At 42.7% G+C, this 25,238-nt stretch overlaps 1 protein-coding gene across 6 annotated transcripts in view; it reads left to right on the forward strand.

Moving 5' to 3' along the window:
* The window catches only part of LOC112225360 (inositol polyphosphate-4-phosphatase type I A-like), a 44,838-nt gene extending 19,973 nt beyond the window's left edge, over nucleotides 1-24,865 (forward strand). For 2 of the 6 annotated variants that reach the window (XM_042306541.1, XM_042306542.1), the window contains exons 4-25: nucleotides 2,226-2,344; nucleotides 3,078-3,194; nucleotides 3,310-3,389; nucleotides 3,516-3,624; nucleotides 4,002-4,092; nucleotides 7,891-8,038; nucleotides 14,878-15,008; nucleotides 17,106-17,210; nucleotides 17,848-17,956; nucleotides 18,373-18,390; nucleotides 18,589-18,775; nucleotides 19,027-19,338; nucleotides 19,472-19,622; nucleotides 19,979-20,128; nucleotides 20,265-20,303; nucleotides 20,386-20,558; nucleotides 21,115-21,238; nucleotides 21,403-21,670; nucleotides 22,163-22,260; nucleotides 22,371-22,483; nucleotides 22,668-22,822; nucleotides 23,125-24,865. In XM_042306541.1, coding sequence (XP_042162475.1) covers nucleotides 2,226-2,344; nucleotides 3,078-3,194; nucleotides 3,310-3,389; nucleotides 3,516-3,624; nucleotides 4,002-4,092; nucleotides 7,891-8,038; nucleotides 14,878-15,008; nucleotides 17,106-17,210; nucleotides 17,848-17,956; nucleotides 18,373-18,390; nucleotides 18,589-18,775; nucleotides 19,027-19,338; nucleotides 19,472-19,622; nucleotides 19,979-20,128; nucleotides 20,265-20,303; nucleotides 20,386-20,558; nucleotides 21,115-21,238; nucleotides 21,403-21,670; nucleotides 22,163-22,260; nucleotides 22,371-22,483; nucleotides 22,668-22,822; nucleotides 23,125-23,257 — 2,930 coding nt within the window. In that variant the 3' untranslated portion in view covers nucleotides 23,258-24,865. The remainder of the gene's footprint in view (nucleotides 1-2,225; nucleotides 2,345-3,077; nucleotides 3,195-3,309; nucleotides 3,390-3,515; nucleotides 3,625-4,001; nucleotides 4,093-7,890; nucleotides 8,039-14,877; nucleotides 15,009-17,105; nucleotides 17,211-17,847; nucleotides 17,957-18,372; nucleotides 18,391-18,588; nucleotides 18,776-19,026; nucleotides 19,339-19,471; nucleotides 19,623-19,978; nucleotides 20,129-20,264; nucleotides 20,304-20,385; nucleotides 20,559-21,114; nucleotides 21,239-21,402; nucleotides 21,671-22,162; nucleotides 22,261-22,370; nucleotides 22,484-22,667; nucleotides 22,823-23,124) is intronic. The other 4 variants (XM_042306543.1, XM_042306546.1, XM_042306544.1 and 1 more) reach the window with 4 other exon arrangements.
* Nucleotides 24,866-25,238: the final 373 nt, after the last annotated feature.

The following is a 25,238-nucleotide window of genomic DNA, read 5'->3' on the forward strand; positions in this document are numbered from 1 at the left end:
ATCGTTTAGGACCGTGAGCGTGGCTGAGGTGCACCCATGACCAGCTCGGAAACCAGATAGCATAGTGGAGAAGGTACGGTGGGATTTGAAATGGTCGTTGATCTGTTTGTTAACTTGGCTTTCGAAGATTTTAGAAAGGCAGGGCGGGATGGATATACTGTAGGTCTATAACAGTTTGGTTCTAGAGTGTCTCCCCCTTTGAAGAGGGGGATGACCGCAGCAGCTTTCCAATCTTTGGGGATCTCAGACCATACAGAAGAGAGGTTGAACAGGCTAGTAATAGGGGTTGCAATCATTTAGGCTGATCATTTTAGAAAGAGAGGGTCTAGACTGTCTAGCCCAGCTGATTTGTAGGGATCTAGATTTTGCAGCTCTTTCAGAACATCAGCTGTCTGGATTTGGGTGAAGGAGAAGTGGGGGAGCAAGTTGCTTCAGGGGGTGCTGAGCTGTAGGACAAGGTCTGGGTAGCCTGGCCAGCCGTAGAAAAATGCTTATTGAAATGATCAATTATCGTAGATTTATCGGTGGTGACAGTGTTTCCTAGCCTCAGTGCAGTGGGCAGCTGGGAGGAGGTGCTCTTTTCTCCATGGACTTTGAAAAGTTATTCGATGGTATTCGATGGTAATGCAGAACGCCACAGGATGTTTTTGTGCTGGTCAAGGGCAGTCAAGTCTGGGGTGAACCAAGGGCTATATCTGTTCTTAGTTCTACATTTGTTGAACGGGGCATGCTTATTTAAGATGGCGAGGAAATCATTTTTAAAGAGCAGCCAGGCATCCTCTACTGATGGGATGAGGTCAATATCCTTTCAGGATACCCGGGCCAGGTCGATTAGAAAGGCTTGCTCATTGAAATGTTGTAGGGAGCGTGATATTGATGAGGGATGGTCGTTTGACCGTGGACTTATTACGCACGCAGGCAATGAGGCAGTGATCGTTGAGATCCTGGTTGAAGACAGCAGAGGTGTATTTTAATGTGATCAAGACAAAGGAGCTGATTGTGGACTGTGGTTCATCACCAATGAACTATCATGGTCCAAACATACCAATCAGTTGTGAAGAGGGCACAACAAAACCTTTTCCCCCTCAGGAGACTGAATAGATTTGGCATTGGTCCCCAGGTCCTCAAAAGGTTCTACAGCTGCACCATCGACAGCATCCTGACCGGTTGCATCACCACCTGGTATGGCAACTTCAGAGGGTAGTGCGTACGGCCCAGTACATCACTGGGGCCAAGTTTACTGCCATCCAGGACCAAAATAATAGGTGGTGTCAGAGGAAAGCCCATCATTTTGTCAGAGACTCCAGTCACCCAAGTTTTAGACTGTTTTCTCTGCTACCGCACGGCAAGCGGTACCGGAACGCCAAGTCTAGGACCAACAGCTTCTACCCCCAAGCCATAAGACTGCTGAACAATTAATAAAATCGCCACCGGACTATTTACTTTGACCCCCCCTCCCTTTTTACACTGCTGCTACTGACTGTTTATTATCTATACAAAGTCACTTCACCCCTGCCTACATGTACAAATTACTAACCTGTACCCCGCACACTGACTCAGTACTGGTACCCGCTATATATAGCCTCATTATTGTTACTAATTTTTGTTACTTTTTATTATTATTATTTTTTACTTTAGTCTATTTGGGAAATATTTTCTTAACTCTTCTTGAACTGCACTATTGGTTAAGGGCTTGTAAGTAAGCATTTCATGGTAAGGCCTACACTTGTTGTATTCGGCGCATGTGACAAATAAAGTTTGATTTGATTTTAGTCTAACATTTTCAAAGTGCACATAAGAATTCGGTAAGAAGGGCCGCACATCGTTGCATCCTCAACTTGCATGTTCGGTTAATATGAATTACCATATTCTAAATTTGATTTATGTCATTCTGAGCACTGTGGGAGGACGCCCTAATCAGGTTACGCACCCAATGCATATGGATCCGGTAAATGTTTTAAATGTCCGGTCAATTAAAATGTTGCCGGTCAAATGGAAACCCTAAACAGTACCCATTGATTCTTGAAGAATAAAGCTTATAAATGCCTTATTAGTTTATTACAACAGTCTTACTTATAATAACACAAAAAAATTACTTGTATTACTCTGACTATGAATTTGAGAAAGGTAACCAATTACATTTCCCCAGCCCCATCCCTATTTTAGGGCCAGGATTGAGATGACAGATTTTTCCTTTAATGTTCACTTCCCTGTTGTACCCCCAGCGTGCAGTGAGCTGATCACCCCAGCATTGGACCGTAAACCGACCAGCTTTGTGGCGGTCAGCTGTACCACTCCTCCCCAGGCCTTCTGGACCAAACATGCTCAGACAGAGATCATAGAGGTAGAACCACACCCACAGATGGGCAGTATTGAATTACTTATGAACTACATTCTAATGTATTGTGTAACTTTTCTATACCATTCTTTATAGTGGTTCACAATTTTGTGGCCCCCTTTAACCATGCATTGGTATCAGAAGGCTGATGGCACTAAGGTGTGATAAGAGTGCTGGCTAAATGACCTGTATGTAAATGTAAATGTAAAATGAACACTTGTAAAGCATGCTGGATATTATTATAATGAGCTCTGCCCCCCCAAAAAGGCCAATGATAATTCCCAGTGTGCTTTGCAATTGTTAATTTTTACATTGACATTTTGGTCATTAAGCAGACTCTTATCCAGAGTGACTTACAGTCAGTGAATTCAACTAAGGTGGATAAACAACCACATATCACAGTCATTGAAAGTACAATCTTTTTTTTACTGATAATGATGCTTTAGTGAAGGAGTGGTCTTGCTGGTCTTACTCTCTCTCTCTCTCTCTCTCTCTCTCTCTCTCTCTCTCTCTCTCTCTCTCTCTCTCTCTCTCTCTCTCTCTCTCTCTCTCTCTCTCTCTCTCTCTCTCTCTCTCTCTCTCTCTCTCTCTCTCTCTCTCTCTCTCTCTCTCTCTCTCTCTCTCTCTCTCTCTCTCTCTCTCTCTCTCTCTCTCTCTCTCTCTCTCTCTCTCTCTCTCTCTCTCTCTCTCTCTCTCTCTCTCTCTCTCTCTCTCTCTCTCTCTCTCTCTCTCTCTCTAGGGTACTAGTAATCCTATCTATCTGAGCAGTATAGCATTCTTCCAGGACTCTCTGATCACTCAGCAGACCCAGGTTAAGCTATCTGTGTACGACGTCAAGGACCGCTCCCAGGGCACGGTACGAAATTTCACCCTCAAAAACTACTCCAACTCCCCCACTAGAGTCAACTGCCCAAAACCTCACAACCTTCCTAACTCTTCAACCCCAAACTAATCAAACACTCCACTCCCAGATGTACCTGTTGGGGTCAGCCATGTTCCCGGTGAAGGAGCTGCTGCAGGACAAACACCACAGACTCCACCTAACCCTCAGGTAACACACACACATATACACTCACACAACCTCCACATACATCCTCAGCTATTGTTAAATAGTAGGGCCGGGTATGGGCATAAGAGCCTAAGTACTGTAGAGACACCTATTACTGTCTGTCCCCAGGTCAGCGGAGAACGAGCGCATGGGCAACATCACCATCATCGCCTGGCAGATAGAGGAGAGGAGGGAGCAGAGAGCCCCTGTCGCCCGGCAGGACACCATCAATGGCAGGGTGAGTGGCCTGGTCTGGATCTTACTGAGGAAGGAAGACCGTAAGGTCAAAACTTAGTAATACCCATATTATCTGATTTGTTTGAAGATGGACCACAGAGTATGTATTGTAGACCTACTTTGTTAAATGTTTGTAGGATTATTTTTTGCACTTTTCCCCCTTTCCTGGCTTACCTGTCTGTGTTCAGATCACTGCCCGGGGCAAGCTAGGGACAACCAAACTGCTTTCACTTGTTTGGTCAGTGACCAAGAAGGACAAGGAGAAAGATTAAATCCACATGGTAGAAATTCAGCCAGTCGGTTCAGGTTACTGTTCAAGTGAAGGGCATCCAGGATGAATCATACAATGAAGATGTCTGTTCCTTTTGTGTTTCTCAGATGGTTCTTCCAGTGGATGATAGCCTGACTGAGTCCGTGAACATCAGGGCCAAGTCTGCGTCTCTGTGCAAAGACACACTGCTGAAGGCTGGTGAGTGTGTGTTCCAGTGTGTGTCAGCGTGTGTTTCTCTATTGGCAAGTGTGTGTTGGTCTGAAAGGGCAATTCCGCCACTTTTCAACCTCATATGAATTATCTCCAGCACCAAAACAGTGTATGTGAAAACAGCACATTTCTATAATCTGTGGTTAAAAAGGTCCTAAAAAAATGCTTCTCTGTGACATCACAGGGTAGGATTCAAATTTAAAAATGTAATTAAAAAAATGCAATTTTCAAATCGGGGAAGGAGTTTCTAGCCAGAGGGAGGGTATTTTCTTGATTGAGACATTTTCACAGACGTGTTCAATCTATCCTCATGCCAGTCTGTAATCCCAACATATTTTAAACTGATCACCATTGTCCCTGTTCCCAAGAGCTCCAAGATAACCTGTCTAAATGACTATTGCCGTTTAGCACTCACATCTGTAATTATGAAGCGCTTTGAAAGGCTGGTCATGATACACATCAACACCATCATCCCAGAAACCCTAGACCCACTCCAATTTGCATACCGCTCCAACAGAACCACAGATGATGCAGGCTCTATTGCACTTCACACTGCCCTCTCCCACCTGGACAAGAGGGGAAATAACTATGTGAGAATACTGTTAATGAACTACAGCTCAGCTTTCAACACCATAGTCCCCTCCAAGCTCATCACAAAACTAGGGACTGCAACTAGATCCTGGACTTCCTGACCACGAGCCCAGCCTTCAACACAGGGCCCCTCAGGTGTGTGTGCTCAGTCCCATCCCGTACTCCCTGTTCACCCACGACTGCGTGGCCACGCCTGACTACAACACCATCATCAAGTTTGCTGCCGATATGGCGGTGGTAGGCCTGATCACCGACAACGATGAGTCAGCCTACAGGGAGGAGGTCAGAGACTTAGCAGTGTGGTGCCAGGACAACAACCTCTCCCTCAACGTCAGTAAGACCAAGGAACTGATCGTGGACTATAGGAGAAAGAGGGGAGAGCACATCGCCATCCACATCAACGGGGCTGTTGTGGAGTGTGTCGAGAGCTTTCCTTGGCGTCCACATCACTAAGGACTTAACATGGTCCACATACACCCCCCACAGCCGTGAAGCGGGCACGGCAGCACCTCTTCCCCCTCAGGAGGCTGAAAAGATTGGGCATGAGCCCTCAGATCCTTAAAAAGTCCTACAGCTGCACCATCAAGAGCATCTTGACTGCGAGCCACTGCCTGTTCACCCCGCTATCATCCAGAAGGCGAGGTCATACAGGTGCATCAATGCTGGGACCGAGAGACTGAAAAACAGCTTCTATCTCAAGGCCATCAGACTGTTAAACAGCCACCACTAACATTGAGTGGCTGCTGCCAACACACTGACTCAACTCCAGCCACTTTAATAATGGGAATTGATGGGAAATGATGTAAAATATATCACTAGCCACTTTAAACAATGCTACCTAATATAATGTTTACATACCCTACATTATTCATCTCATATGTATATACTGTACTCTATATCATCTACTGCATCTTTATGTAATACATGTATCACTAGCCACTTTAACTATGCCACTTTGTTTACATACTCATCTCATATGTATATACTGCACTCAATACCATCTACTGTATCTTGCCTATGCCGCTCTGTACCGTCACTCATTCATATATCTTTATGTACATATTCTTTATCCCCTTACACTTGTGTCTATAAGGTAGTAGTTTTGGAATTGTTAGCTAGATTACTTGTTGGTTATTACTGCATTGTCGGAACTAGAAGCACAAGCATTTCGCTACACTCGCATTAACATCTGCTAACCATGTGTATGTGACAAATAAAATTTGATTGGATTTGGTTTGATTTGATTTGACTGGCTGCATCACCGCTTGGCATGGCAAATGCACCGCCGTTGATCTCAAAGCTCTACAGAGGGTGGTTCAGAGGGTCCAGCACATCACTGGCGGGGGGCAATTACTTTTTCACACAGGGGCATTGGATGTTATATAACTTTGTTAATGAAGTAAATTAAATAAGTATGTAATTGTTGTGTATCTTTTCATTCAGGTTCCCTTTATCTAATATTAGGTTTCGGTTGAAGATCTGATAACATTCAGTATCCTAAATATGCAAAAATAGAACAAATTAGAAAGGGGCAAATACTTTTTCACGACACTGTACATACACATTACACTCACACACACACACATTTACACTCATTTGCTGCTGCTACTGTTCTTTATTTTACTATTATTATTATTATATATCCTGATGCCTAGTAACTTTAGCTTGCTTTCATTTACATATCTATCTCAAATACCTTGTACCTCTGCACATTGATCTGGTACTGATACTTCCTGTATGTAGTGCCATTCTTGTGTATTTTATTTTATTTCTCTGTGTTACTATTTTATTTATATTTTAAGACTCTGCATCGTTGTGAAGGGCTTGTAAGCAAGCATTTCACATTAAAGTCTACACCAGTTGTATTCAGTACGTGTAACAAATCAAATTTGATTTGAGTTGATTCCCACGTCACCATGATTCTCAGTGTTAAAAATGATTGTTTTTCAAATGTTTTAACTTTTGATGATGTCATCGGGTAGAACTTTTTAACTATTTATATTCTATAAAACATAGAAATGTGCTGTTTCACATATGTAGACACTGGTATTGTGCTGGAGATAATGAACATTTGGATGAAAGTGTTGAAATTACCCTTTAAGTGTGTGTTTAAATGAGATAGCATGTATGTCCTTCTCTATTCATAGCATACTCTTAGGTTCTAATTCTCAGAGTAAATAACTCTACGGACATTATGAAAGCTTAACCAAGTTTAATTCTTCCCAGAAGATCAATACAGCTGCATTCAGACAAAACATGTTTCCACCAACACAAGTATATATACTCCAATTTAGATGCACTCCTCCTACTCTCCAACCCTTACATCTGTTATGGTTCGACAGGAAGATGAAGTGATGGGGTAATAAACCATTCCTTCTCCCTTAAGGTGACCTGACCTGACCTCAACCCCCTTGATGCCTAATCCAAAGTTCTCCACCCATATCACCTATAGCACTTCCTTAACTGCCTCCCCTCTACCCAGCACATTCCAAAGCCATCTGGCTCCTACAGATAACCATTTAACTTCTGATGTCAAAACCAGTCTCTATCACTCATCAGATACTATAGTATTACTTCTGATGTATCATGTCTCTAGTATAACAATGTTCCAAGTTTAACCCAGAATCTAACAATACAGAGAGTTTACAGATTTAGGAATTATGACTGACTGACACACTGTATCCCACTGCTGGCTTGCATTTGAAGTTAAGCAGGGTTGGTCCTGGTCGGTCACTGGATGGTAGATCAAATGCTGCTGGAAGTGGTATTGGAGGGCCAGTAGGAGGCACTCTTTCCTCTGATCTAAAAAAAAAGATCCCAATGTTCCAGGGCAGTGATTGGGGACATTGCCCTGTGTAAGGTACTGTCTTTCGGATGGGATGTTAAATGGGTGTCCTGACTCTCTGTGGTCACTAAAGATCCCATGGCACTTATTGTAAGAGTAGGGGTGTTAACCCTGGTGTCCTGGCTATATTCCCAATCTGGCCCTCATACCATCATGGCCACCTAATCCCCAGCTTCCAATTGGCTCATTCCTCTCCCCTGTAACTATTCCCCAAGTTGTTGCTGTAAATGGGAATGTGTTCTCAGTCAATTTACCTGGTAAAATAAGGGTTAAATCAAATAAATGCATTTAATAAATTATGATTTGAATGATTAATTGATGTATTGACTAGTGTTTTGCTGTGTTGTCAGTGTTTGGGGGCACCATGTCTCGTATGTACCGTTTCCCCACCACGGATGGGAACCACCTACGTATCCTGGAGCAGATGGCTGAGACTGTCCTCTCTCTACACATCCCTCGGCAGTTTGTCAAACTACTGCTGGAGGAGGACGCTGTCAGGTACGCTGCTATACACTGTTAAAATGAAGTGCTTTGTAACACTAAAACTAATTGCAACTGAGCTGCCACCAAGGTGAAGGAGACGAAACATTAACTCTGCTGGATTATTGAAACATATCATCCTGAGAGGTTTTTAAGCATTACATGACGTGTGTAACAAATCAAATCAAATTAAATGTTATTTGTCACTTGCGCCAAATAGAACAGAATAGAACCTTAAATGCTTACTTACAAGCCCCTAACCAACAATGCAGTTCAATAAATAGAATTTACAAAATAAACTAAAGTCCAAAATAAAATAAAAAGTAACACAATAAAATTACATAACAATAACAAGGCTATATACAGGGATTACCGAACCGAGCCAATGTGTGGGGGTACAGGTTAGTCGAGGTAATTTGTAAAGTGACTATGCATAGATAATAAACAGCGAGTAGCAGCAGTGTAAAAAGAAGGGGAGAGAACTGTCTATGACTTAGGTGACTGGATTCTTTGACAATTTTTTGGGGCTTCCTCTGACACCACCTAGTATATAGGTCCTGGATGGCAGGAAGCTTGGCCCCAGTGATGTATTGGGCCATACACACTACCCTCTGTAGCGCCTTACGGTCGGATGGCGAGCCAGATGGTGAAACCAGATGGGACGCAAACGGTCAGGATGCTCTCGATGGTGCAGCTGTATAACCTTTTGAGGATCTGAGGACCCATGCCAAATCGTTTCAGTTTCCTGAGGGGGAAAAGCTGTTGTCATGCCCTCTTCACGACTGTCCTGGTGAGTTTGGACCAGGATATTTTGTTGGTGATGTGGACACCAAGGAACTTGAAACTCTTTACCCGCTCCACTACAGCCCCCTCGATGTGAATTGGGGTGTGTTCGGCCCTCCTTTCCCTGTTGTCCACGATCAGCTCCTTTGTCTTGCTCACATTTTGGGAGAGGTTTTTGTCCTGGCACAACACTGCCAGGTCTCTGACCTCCTCCCTATAGGGTGTCTCATCATTGTCGGTGATCAGGCCTACCACTGTTGTGTCATCAGCAAACTGAATTAATGATGGTGTTGGAGTCGTGGGTGAACAGGGAGTACAGGAGGGGACTAAGCATGCACACCTGAGGGGCCCCTGTGTTGAGGATCAGCGTGGCAGGTGTGTTGTTACCTACCCTCATCACCTGGATGGCCCATCAGGAAGTCCAGGATCCAGTTGTAGAGGGAGGTGTTTAGTCCCAGGTCCTTAGCTTAGTGATGAGCTTTGTGGGCACTATGGTGTTGAATGCTGAGCTGTAGTCAATGAACAGCATTCTAACATAGGAGTTCCTTTTGTCCAGGTGGGAAAGGGCAGTGTAGAGTGTGACTGAGATTGCGTCAACTGTGGATATGTTGGGGCGGTATGCAAATTGGAGCGGGTCTAAGATTTCTTGGATGATGGTGTTGATGTGAGCCATGAACCTATATGAACTTTCAAATAACTTCATGGCTACCAACGTGAGTGCTCCTGGGCGGTAGTCATTTAGGCAGATTACCTTCAAATTCTTGGGCACAGGGACTATGGTGGTCTGCTTGAAACATGTAGGTATTACAGACTCGGTCAGAGAGAGGTTGAAAATGTCGGTGAAAACACTTGCCAGTGGGTCTGCACATGCTCTGAGTGGGTCTGCGCATGCTCTGGATTTATGAATGTTGACCAGTTTAAAGTTCTTGCTCACATCGGCTATGTAAGGCGTGATCACACAGTTGTCTGGAACAGCTGGTGCTCTCATGCGTGCTTCAGTGTTGCTTGCCTCGAAGCGAGCATAGAAGGCATTTAGCTCGTCTGGTAGGCTTGCGTGAACTGGGCAGCTTGCGGCTGTGTTTCCCTTTGTAATCCGTAATAGTTTGCAAGCTCTGCCACATCCGACGAGCGTCAGAGCCGGTGTAGTAGGATTCAATCTTAGTCCTGTATTGGAGCTTTGCCTGTTTGATGGTTCGATTGAGGGCATAGCGGGATTTCATATAAGCGTCCGGATTAGTGTCCCGCTCCTGAAAGATAATGCCTGGAATATGCCTTTAGCTTGGTGCAGATGTTGCCTGTAATCCATGGCTTCTGGTTGGGATATGTACATATGGTCACTGTGGGGACGAGGTTTTTTTCCCCTCTGTTTGCACATGTGACATGCTGGTAGAAATGTGGTAAAATGGATTTAAGTTTCCAGTATTCCAGTCCCCGGCCACTAGGAGCGCCGCTGCTGGATGAGAATGTTCTTGTTTGCATATGGCCTTATATAGCTCGTTGAGTGTGGTCTCAGTGCCAGCATCGGTTTGTGGTGGTAAATGATGGCTACGAATAATATAGATGAGACTCTCTTGGTAGATAGTGTGGTCTACAGCTTATCATGAGGTACTCTACCGCAGACAAGCAATACCTAGAGACTTCTTTAATATTAGACATCGCCCACTAGTAGTTATTGACAAATACACACCACAGCCCCTCGTCTTACCAGATGTAGCTTCTCTGTTCTCCCAATGCGCGGAAAACTCAGCCAGCTCTATATTATCATGTCATTGTTCAGCCACGACTCTGTGAAACACAAGATATTACACTGTTTAATGTCCCGTTGGTAGGATAGTCTCGACCGTAGATCATCGAGTTTGTTTTCCAGTGATTGCAGGTTGGCCAATAGAACAGATGGTAATGGCGAATTACTCACTCGCCTACGAATCCTAACAAGGCACCCCGACCCTTTTCCTTGGTATCTCTGCCTTTCCTTCACGCTAATAACGGGGATTTGGGCCTGTTCTCCGGAAAGCAGTATATTCTTTCCGTCTGACTCATTAAAGAAAAAATCTTCCTCCAGTTGGATGGTGAGTAATTGCTGTTCTGATGTCCAGAAGCTCTTTTCGGTCATAACAGACGGTAGCAGCAACTATATGTACAAAATAAGTTACAAACAATGCGGAAAAACAAACAAAATAGCAAAGTAGTTAGGAGCCCGTAAAACTGCAGCCATCCCCTCCAGCTCCATTTTTACATTATTATTACACCACTTAATAAAGCGTTTAACAACACCTTACCAGGGACTGGGAGCATATAGAGTACCAGTCAAAAGTTTGGACACACCTACTCATTCAAGGGTTTTTCTTTATTTTTACTATTTTCTACATTGTAAAAACTATGGAATAACACATATGGAATCATGTAGTAACCCAAAACAAATCAACAAATCAAAATATATTGGAGATTTGAGATTCTTCAAATTAGCCCCCCTTTGCATTGTTGACAGCTTTGCACACTCTTGGCATTCTCTCAACCAGTTTCATGAGGAAGGCTTTTCCAACAGTTTTGAAGGAGTTCCCACATATGCTGAGCACTTTTTGGCGGCTTTTCCTTCACTCTGCCATCCCACTCATCCCAAACCATCTCAATTGAGTTGAGGTCGGATGATTGTGGAGGCCAGGTCATCCAATGCAGCACTCCGTCACTCTCCTTGGTCAAATAGCCCTTACACAGGCTGGAGGTGTGTTTTGGGTCATTGTCCTCTTGGAAAACAAATGAAAAACAAGCGCAAACCAGATGGGATGGTGTATCGCTGCAGAATGCTGTGGTAGCCATGCTGGTTAAGTGTCCCTTGAATTCTAAATAAATCACTGACAGTATCACCAGCAAAGCAACCCTACACCATAACACTTCCTCCTCCATGCTTCACGGTGGGAACCACACATGCAGAGATCATCCGTTCATCTACACTAAGTCTCACAAAGACACAGCGGTTGGAACCAAAAATTTGGACTCATCAGACCAAAATACAGATTTCCACTGTTGTTTCTTGGCCCAAACAAGTCTCTTCTTCTTATTGGTGTCCTTTAGTCTTCTCTGATCAGTTGATGTTGAGATGTGAAATCTCTTACTTGAACTCTGTGAAGCATTTATTTGGGCTGCAATCTGAGGTGCAGTTAACTAATGAACTTACCCTCTGCAGCAGCGGTAACTCTGCGTCTTCCTTTCCTGTGGCGGTCCTCATGAGAGCCAGTTTCATCATAGCGCTTCATGGTTTTTGCTACTGCACTTGAAGAAACAAAGTTCTTGAAATGTTCCATATTGACTGACCTTCATGGCTTAAAGTAATGATGTGCTGTCATTTCTCTTTGCTTGTTTGAGCTGTTCTTGCCATAATATGGACTCTGTCTTTTACCAATCAGGGCAATATTCTGTATACCACTCCTACCTTATCACAGCACAACTGATTGGCTCACATTCATTAAAAAGGAAAGAAATTCCACAAATTAACTTTTAACAAGGCACACCTGTTAATTGAAATGCATTCCGTGTGACTACCTCATGAAGCTGGTTGAGAGAATGCCAAGAGTGTGCAAAGCTGTCATCAAGGCAACGGGTGGCTACTTTGAAGAATCTCAAATATAAAATATATTTTGATTTGTTTAACACTTTTTTGGGATATTACATGTGTGTTATGTCATAGTTTTGATGTCTTCACTATTATTATACAATATAGAAAATAGTAAAATAAAGAAAAACCCTTGAATCAGTAGGTGTGTTGAAACATTTGACTGGTACTGTACATGTTCATTTAGTGTTTTGATGCTCCCTTTGACATGCACTGAAACCCCAAAAAGGGTTTTCACAACATTCTCTTAAAAACACCAATATTCAGATTGAAGAACCACTTTGGGTTTTTGAGAGGACAGTCATGGCTAAAAGCTTTGAGAATGAAACAAATGTAAAATTTCACAAAGTCTGCTGCCTCAGTTTGTATGATGGCAATTTGCATATACTCCAGAATGTTATGAAGAGTGATCAGAAGAATTGCAATTATTTGCAAAGTCCCTCTTTGCCATGCAAATTAACTGATTCCCCCCAAAACATTTCCACTGCATTTCAGCCCTGCCACAAAAGGACCAGCTGACATCATGTCAGTGATTCTCTCGTTAACACAGGTGTGAGTGTTGACGTGGACAAGGCTGGAGATCACTCTGTCATGCTGATTGAGTTAGAATAGACTAACAGACTGGAAGCTTCAAAAGGAGGTGGTGCTTGGAATCATTGTTCTTCCTCTGTCTACCATGGTTACCTGCAGGAAAACACGTGCCGCCATCATTGCTTTGCACAAAAAGGGCTTCACAGGCAAGGATATTGCTGCCAGTAAGATTGCACCTAAATCAACCATTTATCAGATCCACAAGAACTTCAAGGAGATCGGTTCAATTGTTGTGAAGAAGGCTTCAGGGCGCCCAAGAAAGTCCAGCAAGCGCCAAGACCGTCTCCTAAAGTTGATTCAGCTGCGGGATCGGGGCACCACCAGTACAGAGCTTGCTCAGGAATGGCAGCAGGCAGGTGTGAGTGCAGCTGCACGCACAGTGAGGCAAAGACTTTTGTAGGATGGCCTGGTGTCAAGAAGGGCAGCAAAGAAGCCACTTCTCTCCAGGAAAAACATAAGTGACAGACTGATATTTTGCAAAAGGTACAGGGATTGGACTAATGAGGACTGGGGTAAAGTTATTTCCTCTGATGAATCCAACTTTCCGATTGTTTGGGGCATCCGGAAAAAGCTTGTCCAGAGAAGACAAGGTGAGCGCTACCATCAGTCAGTCCTGTGTCATGCCAAAAGTAAAGCATCCTGAGACCATTCATGTGTGGGGTTGCTTCTTAGCCAGGGGAGTGGGCTCACTCACAATTTTGCCTGAGAACACAGCCATGAATAACGAATGGTACCAACACATCCTCCGAGAGCAATTCCCAACCATCCAGGAACAGTTTGGTGACAAACAATGCCTTTTCTAGCATGATGGAGCACCTTGCCATAGGGCAAAAGTTATAACTGAGTGGCTTGGGGAACAAAACATCAATATTTTAGGTCCATGGCCAGGAAACTCTTCAGACCTTAATCCCATTGAGAACTTGTGGTGAATCCTCAAGAGGCGGGTGGACAAACAAAAACCCACAAATTCTGACAAACTCCAAGCATCGATTATGCAATAATGGGCTGCCATCAGTCAGGCTGTGGCCCAGAAGTTAATTGACAGCATGCCAGGGCGGATTGCAGAGGTCTTGAAAAAGAAGGGTCAATACTGCAAATATTGACTCTTTGCATCAACTTAATGCAATTGTCAATAAAAGCCTTTGACACTTATGAAATGCTTGTAATTATATTTCAGTATTCCATAGTCACATCTGACAAAAATATCTAAAGACACTGAGGCAGCAGACTTTGTGAAAATGTATATTTGTGTCATTCTCAAAACTTTTGGTCACGACTGTACTTATATTTGTCACGTTCGTTATATGGAGGAGACCAAGGCGCATGTGTGTACATACTTATTTTATGAAGAAAACACTAAACAAACTTACAAAAACAACAAAACGAACGCGACACTATAATATAATAGTGCAGACACAGGCAACTAGGCATAGACAATAACCCACACTTAAGGAATATGGCTGCCTAAATATGGTTTCCAATCAGAGACAACGATAAACAGCTGCCTCTAATTGAGAACCAATCTAGGCAACCATAGACATACATAACATCGAGACTAGTGAACACCCCCATAAACATACAAAACCCCTAGACAAGAGGAAAACACATAAATCACCCTTGTCACACCCTGACCTAACCAAAATAATAAAGAAAACAAAGAATACTAAGGTCAGGGCGTGACAATATTGTTTTAAAACTATTTCTGTGTATCAGAACACTTACATTGGGTCTACATTCAAACACCCTCCAAACACCAGATCTCAGGTTAGGTGCACTACTTTATATGGTTTCATTACACAATAATGGTGTTTTGAGTCTTTTTACTTTTGCAGTGTACTACTTTGTATGTGTGTGTGTGTGTGTGTGTGTGTAGGGTGTGTGAACTGGAGGAGTTGGGGGAGCTGTCTCCATGTTGGGAAAACCTGAGGAGGGAGATTATTGCTCAGTACCAGACCATCATCCTCACCTACCAGGAGACCATCGGCGACCTACACGAATATAAAGGTTAGCGCCATACTTTATAGAACATTACACCAACATACCAGAATACATACCAATCCTGCTAGACTGCACCTAAACATTTTAAAACATATTACTAATATCAGTGTTGTTAGTATAAGTGTTAACAACACCGCAATCAGTGGCGATTTTAGCATGTAAATCTTGGGGGTAGCCTTGTCTCAGTGAAACAGTTAATTTAGCCTCATTTACTGCCTTTTAAAAAACATAGCTGATATGGCTGACAAATGTGGTTTTTAATGACAATTAAGATGTACAAATTATAGCACAAGCGGATAAGAGGCAATCCCTTATTTCGATTAAGACATTAATGAGCGAGATAGGACGGACGTAGTCAATATAACTATTTGTTCAGCACTTTTGAAATGTACACCAACAGAATTCAAAACATGGGCTGTTCTTACATTATTCTCCCTGTACAACAAGTCAGAACTGTAGGATAAATAAAGGGGGCATTTTAGCAGACAATGAAAGCTCTTACAATATTCGATGATTACATTTCTCTAAAACAGGTTATAGGCTGCATATGCACCACCAAGTCAGAACAGTAGGTGAAATTAAGAGGCGTAAATATAGGAAATTATTAGGGTGAGGCACATGGGCTACTAACAGTTTACTACACAACATACACTTTGTATTACTTTATTAGCTACAGTATACATATCTCCCTGGTATATTACATAATTTATGCAGTAGAATACAGTACAATACATTTTTGGACTCACCTTGTGATGTGCTCACTTGAACAGGAAGGTGGTGCAGAGGTCCTTCGTGGGAAAATGTTGTCATCAAAGTCTGGCATTCTCTGGATTTATGGTGCTTTCAAAACAACTGGGAACTGGAGAAAAAAAACAAGGTTGAAAAAAAAAACATGATGACGTCATTGATCTTCAGGTCATAGCTCTAGAAAGAGGCCGGATTTACAATTCCGAATTTAAAATGTATTTTCTCAGTCAGAGCTTGTTTATTTCCAACTTCCCAGTTGTCTTGAACTCACTGAAGTCACATTTTCGCAGTACGAGATAACAGTTGTTTTGAGCGCAGCACAAATCATGCTTCATTGACAGCATGGCCAATGTTGAATGTTTATCATTTTACACTTGGAAAAGAGACCCTTAATCCCAGATTTGGGACCACACAGCCACTCCACTGAATAGCAGGCTAGTGATTGCTTTGCAATTTTTGCAGTTAGCCACTGTCACTGATTCCTTCCAAACCACTCATTGTTGAATTTGCGATTTCCAACTTGTTGTGTAATGTTTATGTCCAATGGCCGATGAGCACTGATACATTTTATCTTCATTATTTATCTTCATATGACAAGGATTAAAAAGGATTTGCCAGCAGATTGACTTGATTCATGATGATGACTGCTAGCTAAGATTCTGAAAGTATGATGTTAACATGATCAGCCCAATCAAAGCTATTGTATATATGAAGTGATTTGACGTCATTTTATCTGTGGCCATTGACCCTATGCCTTCTTGGATAGGCACTTCTAATGTAACTCTATGGCATCACCCAAGGGGCTAGAATATTCTAGCTCTCCCCTTGACTTGGCGGTGATGTAGTTTCCCCATGAGTGACAGAAAACTGAGCCAATCACGGTGCAACACTCCGTATTTTCTGCTGGCTTGCCCCACCACTACAGAAAGCACTGAGATAGGCTGAAACACCTGCATTTTGGAGCTGCCTTTGCCCAACCTGCCCTGAATGACGGGTCGCCACTGACTGCAATGATTAGCCCTATAAATGGCATGCCAAATTCATAGTATTTTATATGAACTTTTACATTTGGTCATCTAACATATTCATAACATAAATAAAAAAGACAATGTCCAAATGCTAAAGTTTATTTAAAATATAATGAATTTCGGGTACAATTTATAGGGCTATGCAATGACATGCTACAACATGTCACTACAGATATATCAGAAACCTGCTACATTAGCACTGTTAGCACTATAATATAATATTTAATATCACTAATGCGTCAGAAACATACAGAAAGAGACCATCAGCAACATGCAAAAGTACAATAGTTAGCATCATCATAACATATCCATCCTACTCCTCTTCCAGGTCCCTCCTTTAAGTCCAGTACTCTAAAAGCAGAGAAGAAGCTGGAGTTCATCCCCACTAACCTGCACGTCCAGAGGATGAGAGTACAAGGAGAGTCTGGCTATGGTAGGGGACCTGTTATATCTATCAGTCTCTATGGTAGGGACCTGTTATATCTATCAGACTCTATGGTAGGGGACCTGTCATATCTATCAGTCTCTATGGTAGGGGACCTGTCATATCTATCAGACTCTATGGTAGGGGACCTGTTATATCTATAAATCTCTATGGTGGGGAACCTTATATATCTATCAGTCTCTATGGTAGGGAACCTTATATCAAATCAAATTTAAAATCAAATGTATTTACATAGCCCTTCATACATCAGCTGATATCTCAAAGTGCTGTACAGAAACCCAGCCTAAAACCCCAAACAGCAAGCAATGCAGGTGTAGAAGCACGGTGGCTAGGAAAAACTCCCTAGAAAGGCCTAAACCTAGGAAGAAACCTAGAGAGGAACCAGGCTATGAGGGAGTGGCCAGTCATATATCTGTCAGTCTCTATGTCCTTTATATCCATCATTATATCCATCTGGTTCAATGTAATTCTCCACAGCAAGCATGTTTATATCTGTCTAAAAGTGCTCTCTACCCCTTCAACTTCCTCTCCTCTCCCTCCTCCCCCCTCTCTCCCATCTCTCCTCTCCCTCCTCCCTCTTCCTCCCTCCATCTCCCTCTCCATCTCCCTTCCTCTCCTCTCCCAGACAGGACCTATGACGTAGTGACTATAGGTGCCCCAGCAGCCCACCACCAAGGCTTTAAGCACTGTGGTCTTCGGAAACTCATCCACAAGTTTGAGGAGGCTAGAAAACAGTGAGACCATATTTTCTTGAGCATATGGTTGGGGGACCGGAACAGCATTTTGAATCATTTATACACTGCAAATTCACCACAAAAAGCTCAAACAAATATAGTATTTGACAAAAACATTTTTTAAATATGATCACATATGACTCTTTATTTATGCATGGGAATATTTGGGAAGAGATTTCCTAAATTAAAATAACTGAGCTGATTTTCTTGTGATTTTACAGTCTTTTATGTCCAACACCGAAAATGTGTATTAATATTAATTTGCTTAGAAAACTTGGGAAGACAAATAAAATCAATTGGGGCTGTCAATTGGGAAACCCTGCTATAGATACATCAGTTCATGATTTAATTGTTATCATTCATTTAGATTTCTAACCTTGATTGAAATGTCTCCTTTTTGCTTGCTTTCTGATCAGCGCATATGAGGAGGAATGGTGAGATCTGTCACCTGCTCCGTTTATGTGTGCAGTATCAATGGATGTGTTTGTTTGTGTTCTGTATTACATCGTTTTAAACCAGCACATTTTCACCCTGATCTCTCTCTCTCATTCTCTCTATCTCTCTCTCTCTTTCTTTCTCTCCCTCTCCCTCTCTCACACACACACACACACATATAAACACACACCTACCAGCAGTGCTGGGTCTGGCTCTAAGCCGGTGACCTACCTGCCTCAGGATGTGGTAAGAGCAAAGGAGCTGATTGGTCAGATCAACACCTTGAAGACCCAGGTGTGCTACTACACCGAACGTTTGTCCCGCGCTGCCAAGGAACGCTCAGCAAACGCTCTGGAGAGAACCCTCGCCATCCTCTCTGAGAAGGTATGAGAGGGGTAGAGAGGGAGGCAGGCAGGGAGGGAGAAGGAGGGAGAGGGGAGACAGAGGGGAGAGAAGCATTGAAACATGTATCTATCTATACAATCAATATGTATTTCACTGTATTAATACACACTATTATATATCCCTTGTCTCCTCCTCTCCCTGTCTCTCTTCAATCTCTCCCCTCTCCCTGTCACTCTTCCATCTCTCTCATCCTCTCCCTGTCTCTCCTCCATCTCTCTCCCCCTCTCCAGACTTGTCAGTTGGTGACAGTTTGTGACTCTAAGCTGCTGTCCTCTGCCATCCTGGCCCTCTCTGCTGCCCGTCCAGAATGCATTTCCCAGAAGGGCACCCCCTCCCCCTCATCCCTCACTCCTTCACCCTCTCCATCCCGCTCTCCCTCTCGCCACACTACCTCCCCCTCTCACCACTCTACCTCCCCCTCTCGCCACTCTACCTCCCCCTCTCGCCACTCCATCTCCCCTCGCCACTCCGTATACCAGGAAGGAGAGGGGGGGAGAGACAAGCGCTCCTCCCTACAGGCTGACTGGCACGAGGAGAACTGGGTAGGATGACATTGATATATTTTGTTTAAGAATTGAGAATAACAACAATATTGTATAGAATTTATATAGAAAGTGTATTTCATATTTAATCTTTCATCCTTCTCGCTTTCTGTCGCTCTCAACCCCCCTTCAGGAGAAGGTATGGTTGAATGTGGATAAGAGTCTGGACTGTGTGATCCAGAGGGTGGATAGACTGCTGGCCAAAGACAGGATGCAGAGTGACAGCAGCAGTGAGGATGTGTTCCTGGACGTTCAGCAGCAGACCAATGCCACTACTAAGAAAGGTAAACACGCAAGCACTGAAATTAAATGAGGCAGCTGTTAAAGTAAAATAGGTAAACTGATTGATTGGTTAATTGTTTTTTTTAAATGTATTGTTTAATTGATTGACTGGTTGATTGGTTGATTAATGTAGTGTTTAATTTATTGACTGGTTGATGAATGTATTGTTTAGTTGGTTGATTGGTTGATTAATGTATTGTTTAGTTGGTTGATTGATTGATCAATTGATTGATTGATTGGTTGATTAATGTATTGTTTAATTGGTTGACTGGTTGAGTGGTTGATTAATGTATTATTTAATTGGTTGATTGGTTGATTGGGTCAGGGGATAAAAGGGAATGTGTGTGAATCCCTTGAGGTATCCATGGAAACAGAGAAGCCTTCTGGATACACCCAGAATCATCATCTTCATCTCCTTCTTCTCTTCCTCAATCATCATCATCCTCATTGTCATCATTCCCTAATCTGACCATCACATGTCAGTCAAACCATGAAAGACAACAGCACTGTAGGTTCATGTCCAGTTTGACTCCTCCATATTGTAATATTGTTCTGTATTATTCTTTAACTAGCAGACATGCATTCACAAATGCACACATCACTCTGTCTTTAAAATAAATATGTTATTATTATCTCCCCTTCAGACAGCAGCCCAGATGTAGAAAAGGAAAAGCCCTCCCCAGGTAAGAACAATAATGTGTGTGTGTGTGTGTGTTTGTGCGTGTGTATAGATATACTGTATAACCTCTCTCCTTTCTCTACCAGGTGAATGGAGTGAGGCCTTGTACCCCCTCCTGACCACCCTGTCAGAGTGTGTGTCTCTGATGAGTGACAAGGCTAAGAAGTCCATGGTGTTCCTCCTAATGCAGGACAGTGCTCCCACCATTGCCATGAACCTCACGCTACAGTACAGGAGAGATGTGGTCTTCTGCCAGACGGTGGGTTTACACACACACAGACACACACACACACACACACACACACACACACACACACACACACACACACACACACACACACACACACAGATGCACACAAATGCACACAAAGACACACACGTTCACACACATGTACACAGATACGTGTGCACACACACACACACACACACACACACACACACACAGATGCACACAAAGATGCGTTCACACACATGTACAGAGATACGTGTGCACACACACACACAATTATATTAGTATGAATGATGTTCTACATCGGACATTAATAGTTGTATTGATGATGAATAGTTGTATTGGTGATTATATAGATGATGAATAGTTGTATTGATGATTATATAGATGATGAATAGTTGTATTGATGATGAATAGTTGTATTGATGATGAATAGTTGTATTGGTGATTATATAGATGATGAATAGTTGTATTGGTGATTATATAGATGATGAGTAGTTGTATTGGTGATTATATAGATGATGAGTAGTTGTATTGGTGATTATATAGATGATGAATAGTTGTAATGGTGTTTCCCCTTTTGTAGCTGTCAGCTCTGATCTGTGGTTTCATCATCAAGCTGAGGAACTGTCTCCATGACGATGGCTTCCTCAGGCAGCTCCACATCATCGGCCTGCTAGTCCAGTATGAGGGCCTGCTTAGCACCTACGGTAACCTGCTGACTGTGTGTGTGTGTGTGTATTCTTGTGTTTATGTCTTAGAATACACACACAAATATGTTGATTTGAAACCTACTCATTTTCTATACTTTATTTAGATTTTCAAATAGACAACTGAAACCTACTCTTACCCGTTACTCTCTGCAATCTTAAAGGGGAGGAGCTGGCCATGTTGGAGGACATGAGTGTTGGTGTGATGGACCTGCGAAACGTCACTTTTAAGGTTACCCAGGCAACCTCGGTCTTCGGCCCAGATATGTTGCCTGTCATCACCGGGAACCGGGACGGCTTCAACGTCAGGGTTCCGTTACCAGCAGCGATGTTTGATGCGTTGCCGCGGGAAATCCAGAATGGAATGCTGCTGAGGGTTCAGCCTGTTCTCTTCAATGTGGGAATCAATGAACAACAGACGCTAGCCGAGAAGTGAGTAAACGAGAGAGGAGAGAAGAGGAGAGATGAGGAAAGCGGAGGAAAGAAGAGTGGGAGAGGTTATAAGTGGATTGAAGGAGATACGGGATAAGAGGAGAGATGGAGGTAGGAGAGGACAGCAGCGCAATGGAAGAGAGAGGGTAGTCAGGAGGTGTGTTACCATGGCAACAGCAGCCAGCTGACATTTGTGGTAATACCATATAAGTGATGATGGTTACCTCGAATAATCACGAGCATCTGGTTATTGTGTGTTTTCGAAGTGTGTTTATTAGATTTGCCACTACAAACTGATTGTAAAAAACGCTATGGTAATGGTCCTATGGCTATGGTCCTCAACGATGCCAATGATGGAGACTGTGAGAACATTAGGTCTACTCCCTATAGACTGTAAGAAATTCTGATGTGTTGTAGCTTTGCTTAATGAGCAGTACAATTCCCCCTGAAAAAAAATCCAATCTGTCTGTCTGTCCATCTATATGTCTATAGGTTTGGAGACACGTCTCTCCAGGAGGGGATTAACATGGAGAATATGGCTCGACTCAGCTCATACTATGACCAGTTTAAAGAGGTCCTACCTGAGGACTGTGAGTCACACAGCCTCATCTTAACCTCAACCCCTAATAAAATGGTAAACAACCTGGTTCTTAAAATGTACTTCAGTGCAATGATACTCCTCTCTCCTCTCTCTCTCCAGGCCTCCCTTGTATCCGTAGTCAGACCAGCCTGCCTGAGCTGCTAAAGCTGCTGAGTCAGAACATCAACGCCAGGAAGAGCAAGAACGTAGAGATCCTGTGGCAGGCAGCGGAGGTAGAGACATTCTCTCCTTCTTCTCTTTCTCTCTCTCCACAATACACTTCTATCGCGTCTGCCTGACACTCTATACTTCCCCATTCCTTCCTCTACTCTCTATGTTCCTCTCCTCACCCGTTTTCCTCTGCCCCCCTCTTCTTTCTCTCTCTCTCTCTCTCTCTCCCTGTCTCTCCCTCCCCAGGCTTGTCGGCGTCTGAACGGAGTGCGTTTTACCAGCTGTAAGAGTGCTAAAGACCGTACAGCCATGTCTCTAACCCTGGAGCAGTGTCTCATCCTCCAGCAGGAGCACGGACTGGCCCCACAGGTCTTTTCCCAGGCCCTCGACTGCATGCGCAGGTCAGCTGGCCACACAACTGCCTGAACAAAACGAGACAAGATGTAGCGTTTATCATGTCAAATTTGAGGAAAGGAAGAATTATGTCAATGTTTATAATAACTTAATATTTTCATATACCCTCTAACTCATCTCCTTTTACCTTTTAACCAATCACTCCCTCTTTTCTACTCTCCTTTTCTCTTCTCTCCTCCCCTCCCCTCCCCTCCTCTCTCCTCCTCTTCCCCTTTCCTTCTCTCCTTTCCTTCTCTCTCCTCTACTTTACCCTCCCTTCCTCTCTCTTCTCATCTCCTCCTCCCAATAGTGAGGGCTGCAGACGAGAGAACACCATGAAGAATGTAGGATGTCGTAAATACGCCTTCAACTCCCTCCAGCTGAAGGCCTTTCCAAAACAGTACCGCCCACCTGAGGGCACCTATGGAAAAGTAGAGACCTGATTGGACAGACTAGCTGCCCATCTCTTAAAGTAGCCAATAGAAGGGGAAATGGACTAAATAAAATCAACAACAACATAAAAGCAAAACAACATCACAAAAGCAACTACCCCCTATATATAGTGCTGCATCCCTGTTGATGATTTAATGTTATCTATGGTAGATTGTTTGATAGCAATTCACTCTCTTTTGCGATTAGACTCACTCCGTTATGTCATGACAACCACTACACATACAACAACAACTTAAGAACAGCTTTTCAAATTGTTTTAGTTTTTATTTAGAAAGGAAAAGTGGAAGGGGATACCTCGTCAGTTGCACAACTGAATGCATTCAACCAAAATGTGAGCTCTTATCATAAGGCCTGTGTTCTAACCACTGTCTCTCATGGAACTTTAAAGAGAAAATTCAACTCAAGTACATTTAAAAAGAACAAAACCTTTGTATGCAGTGCATCAAGACCTTACTTGCTCTCACACTCCACTCCTACAACAAGCACAGGGAACTGATGATATACAGAGATCAGACAAAGACATACTTGTATCTCTGATGTATGAAGACTATTCCATCTAATGTTATTTTATTATCCCTTTTCTATTTGGTAATACATCTAATGGACAGGGTTCGTGTAAAGTAGAGGGCCAGTATCCTGTGTTTTAGTTTTACAGCAAAGATATTGTGTATGCAAGGCTTGGTAGTCCACTGAGAGGCATATACAGTTACAATGGTCAAGGTTCATCTTTCACTTGCCACTACATGTTTGCTTAAAGTATATATTATTATATATTATTATATTATTTTGTCATTGAGTGCATGGTACAATGCTCCACCATATAAGATGCAAGCATGGATAGATTTTACACACAGCAAACTTAATCCAAAAACAACACAACTAAATTCTGTGCTCACATGCGTGTAGATTTTATTAAACTGAAAAGGAATATATTGTCCAAATCAAGACATAAAGAAAGTTCCTGCTCTATTGTATGTCTGCAGCTGTTCTCTGTGAGTTCATTTTGTCTCTTATTAGAAGAGCTCCTGGTTGACTTCACGACAGGACCAAAACACAACTCCGGCTTGTTCATGTTACAACCAACGGAGCGAAAAGGAGGTGTCTGAATGCATGTAGATAGAGAATCATCACGTTATTATTGTACTTTTGGAAATAAGGGACTTGTACACTGCATAGAAGCCTGTTTAAAATGGACAGTGTTTTGTGTTAAAATTGTACTGTGAACCTTTCACTGGCTTCTGTTTCCATGTCTACCTATAGATTTTATTCTCCATTACAGAGACATTCAAAACATTTGTTTAAACGTTATTTCGCTAAATATCCTTGATGCTGAAGCACTGACAATTGCTGAAAAAAGTAGCCAAAATGCTGCCAGAATTTTACTCATTTAATTTTACTTTTTTTTTTGTCTTTGTATGTAATGAATGTTATTGAACCACACACTTTCAAGTAGGAGCATCTGTATAGGTACAGGCTTTGCTGTAAAATGTGCTTTCATAAACTCTCCTCAGTAACTTGAGCTGTTAAAATGAGAGCATTAAACTGTTTCACCAATTCCTGTGTGACACTTGTAAAGTATCCCTCGGGTCTCTATCGTCTGTCTGTCTATGTCTGTCTGTCTGCACGCATGCACACGCACACACAGTTCTAAACTGTCTTGAAAAGGCCTCTTTAAAGGGATAGTTAACCCAAATTACAAAATGACACATTGGTTTCCTTACCCTGTAAGCAGTCTATGGACAAGGTATGACAGCAATCGATGATTTGGTTAGTTTACCTGGCACTGTTTCCACATGCTAACGTTTTAGCATTTGTCGCATATATGCCATTCAAGTCATGAGACCGATATTAGCATTATTCGCGTATCATGTCCAAATAATCTGAAACAATCTAAAATTGATTGTGAAGCTCCAATAAGTCACTTATAGGTGTTTTGACGATTATGGGGGAAAATGTCTTATAGTGGTCCCA

This window comes from Oncorhynchus tshawytscha, linkage group LG26 (assembly GCF_018296145.1).
Source record: "Oncorhynchus tshawytscha isolate Ot180627B linkage group LG26, Otsh_v2.0, whole genome shotgun sequence".
NCBI lineage: Eukaryota > Metazoa > Chordata > Actinopteri > Salmoniformes > Salmonidae > Oncorhynchus > Oncorhynchus tshawytscha.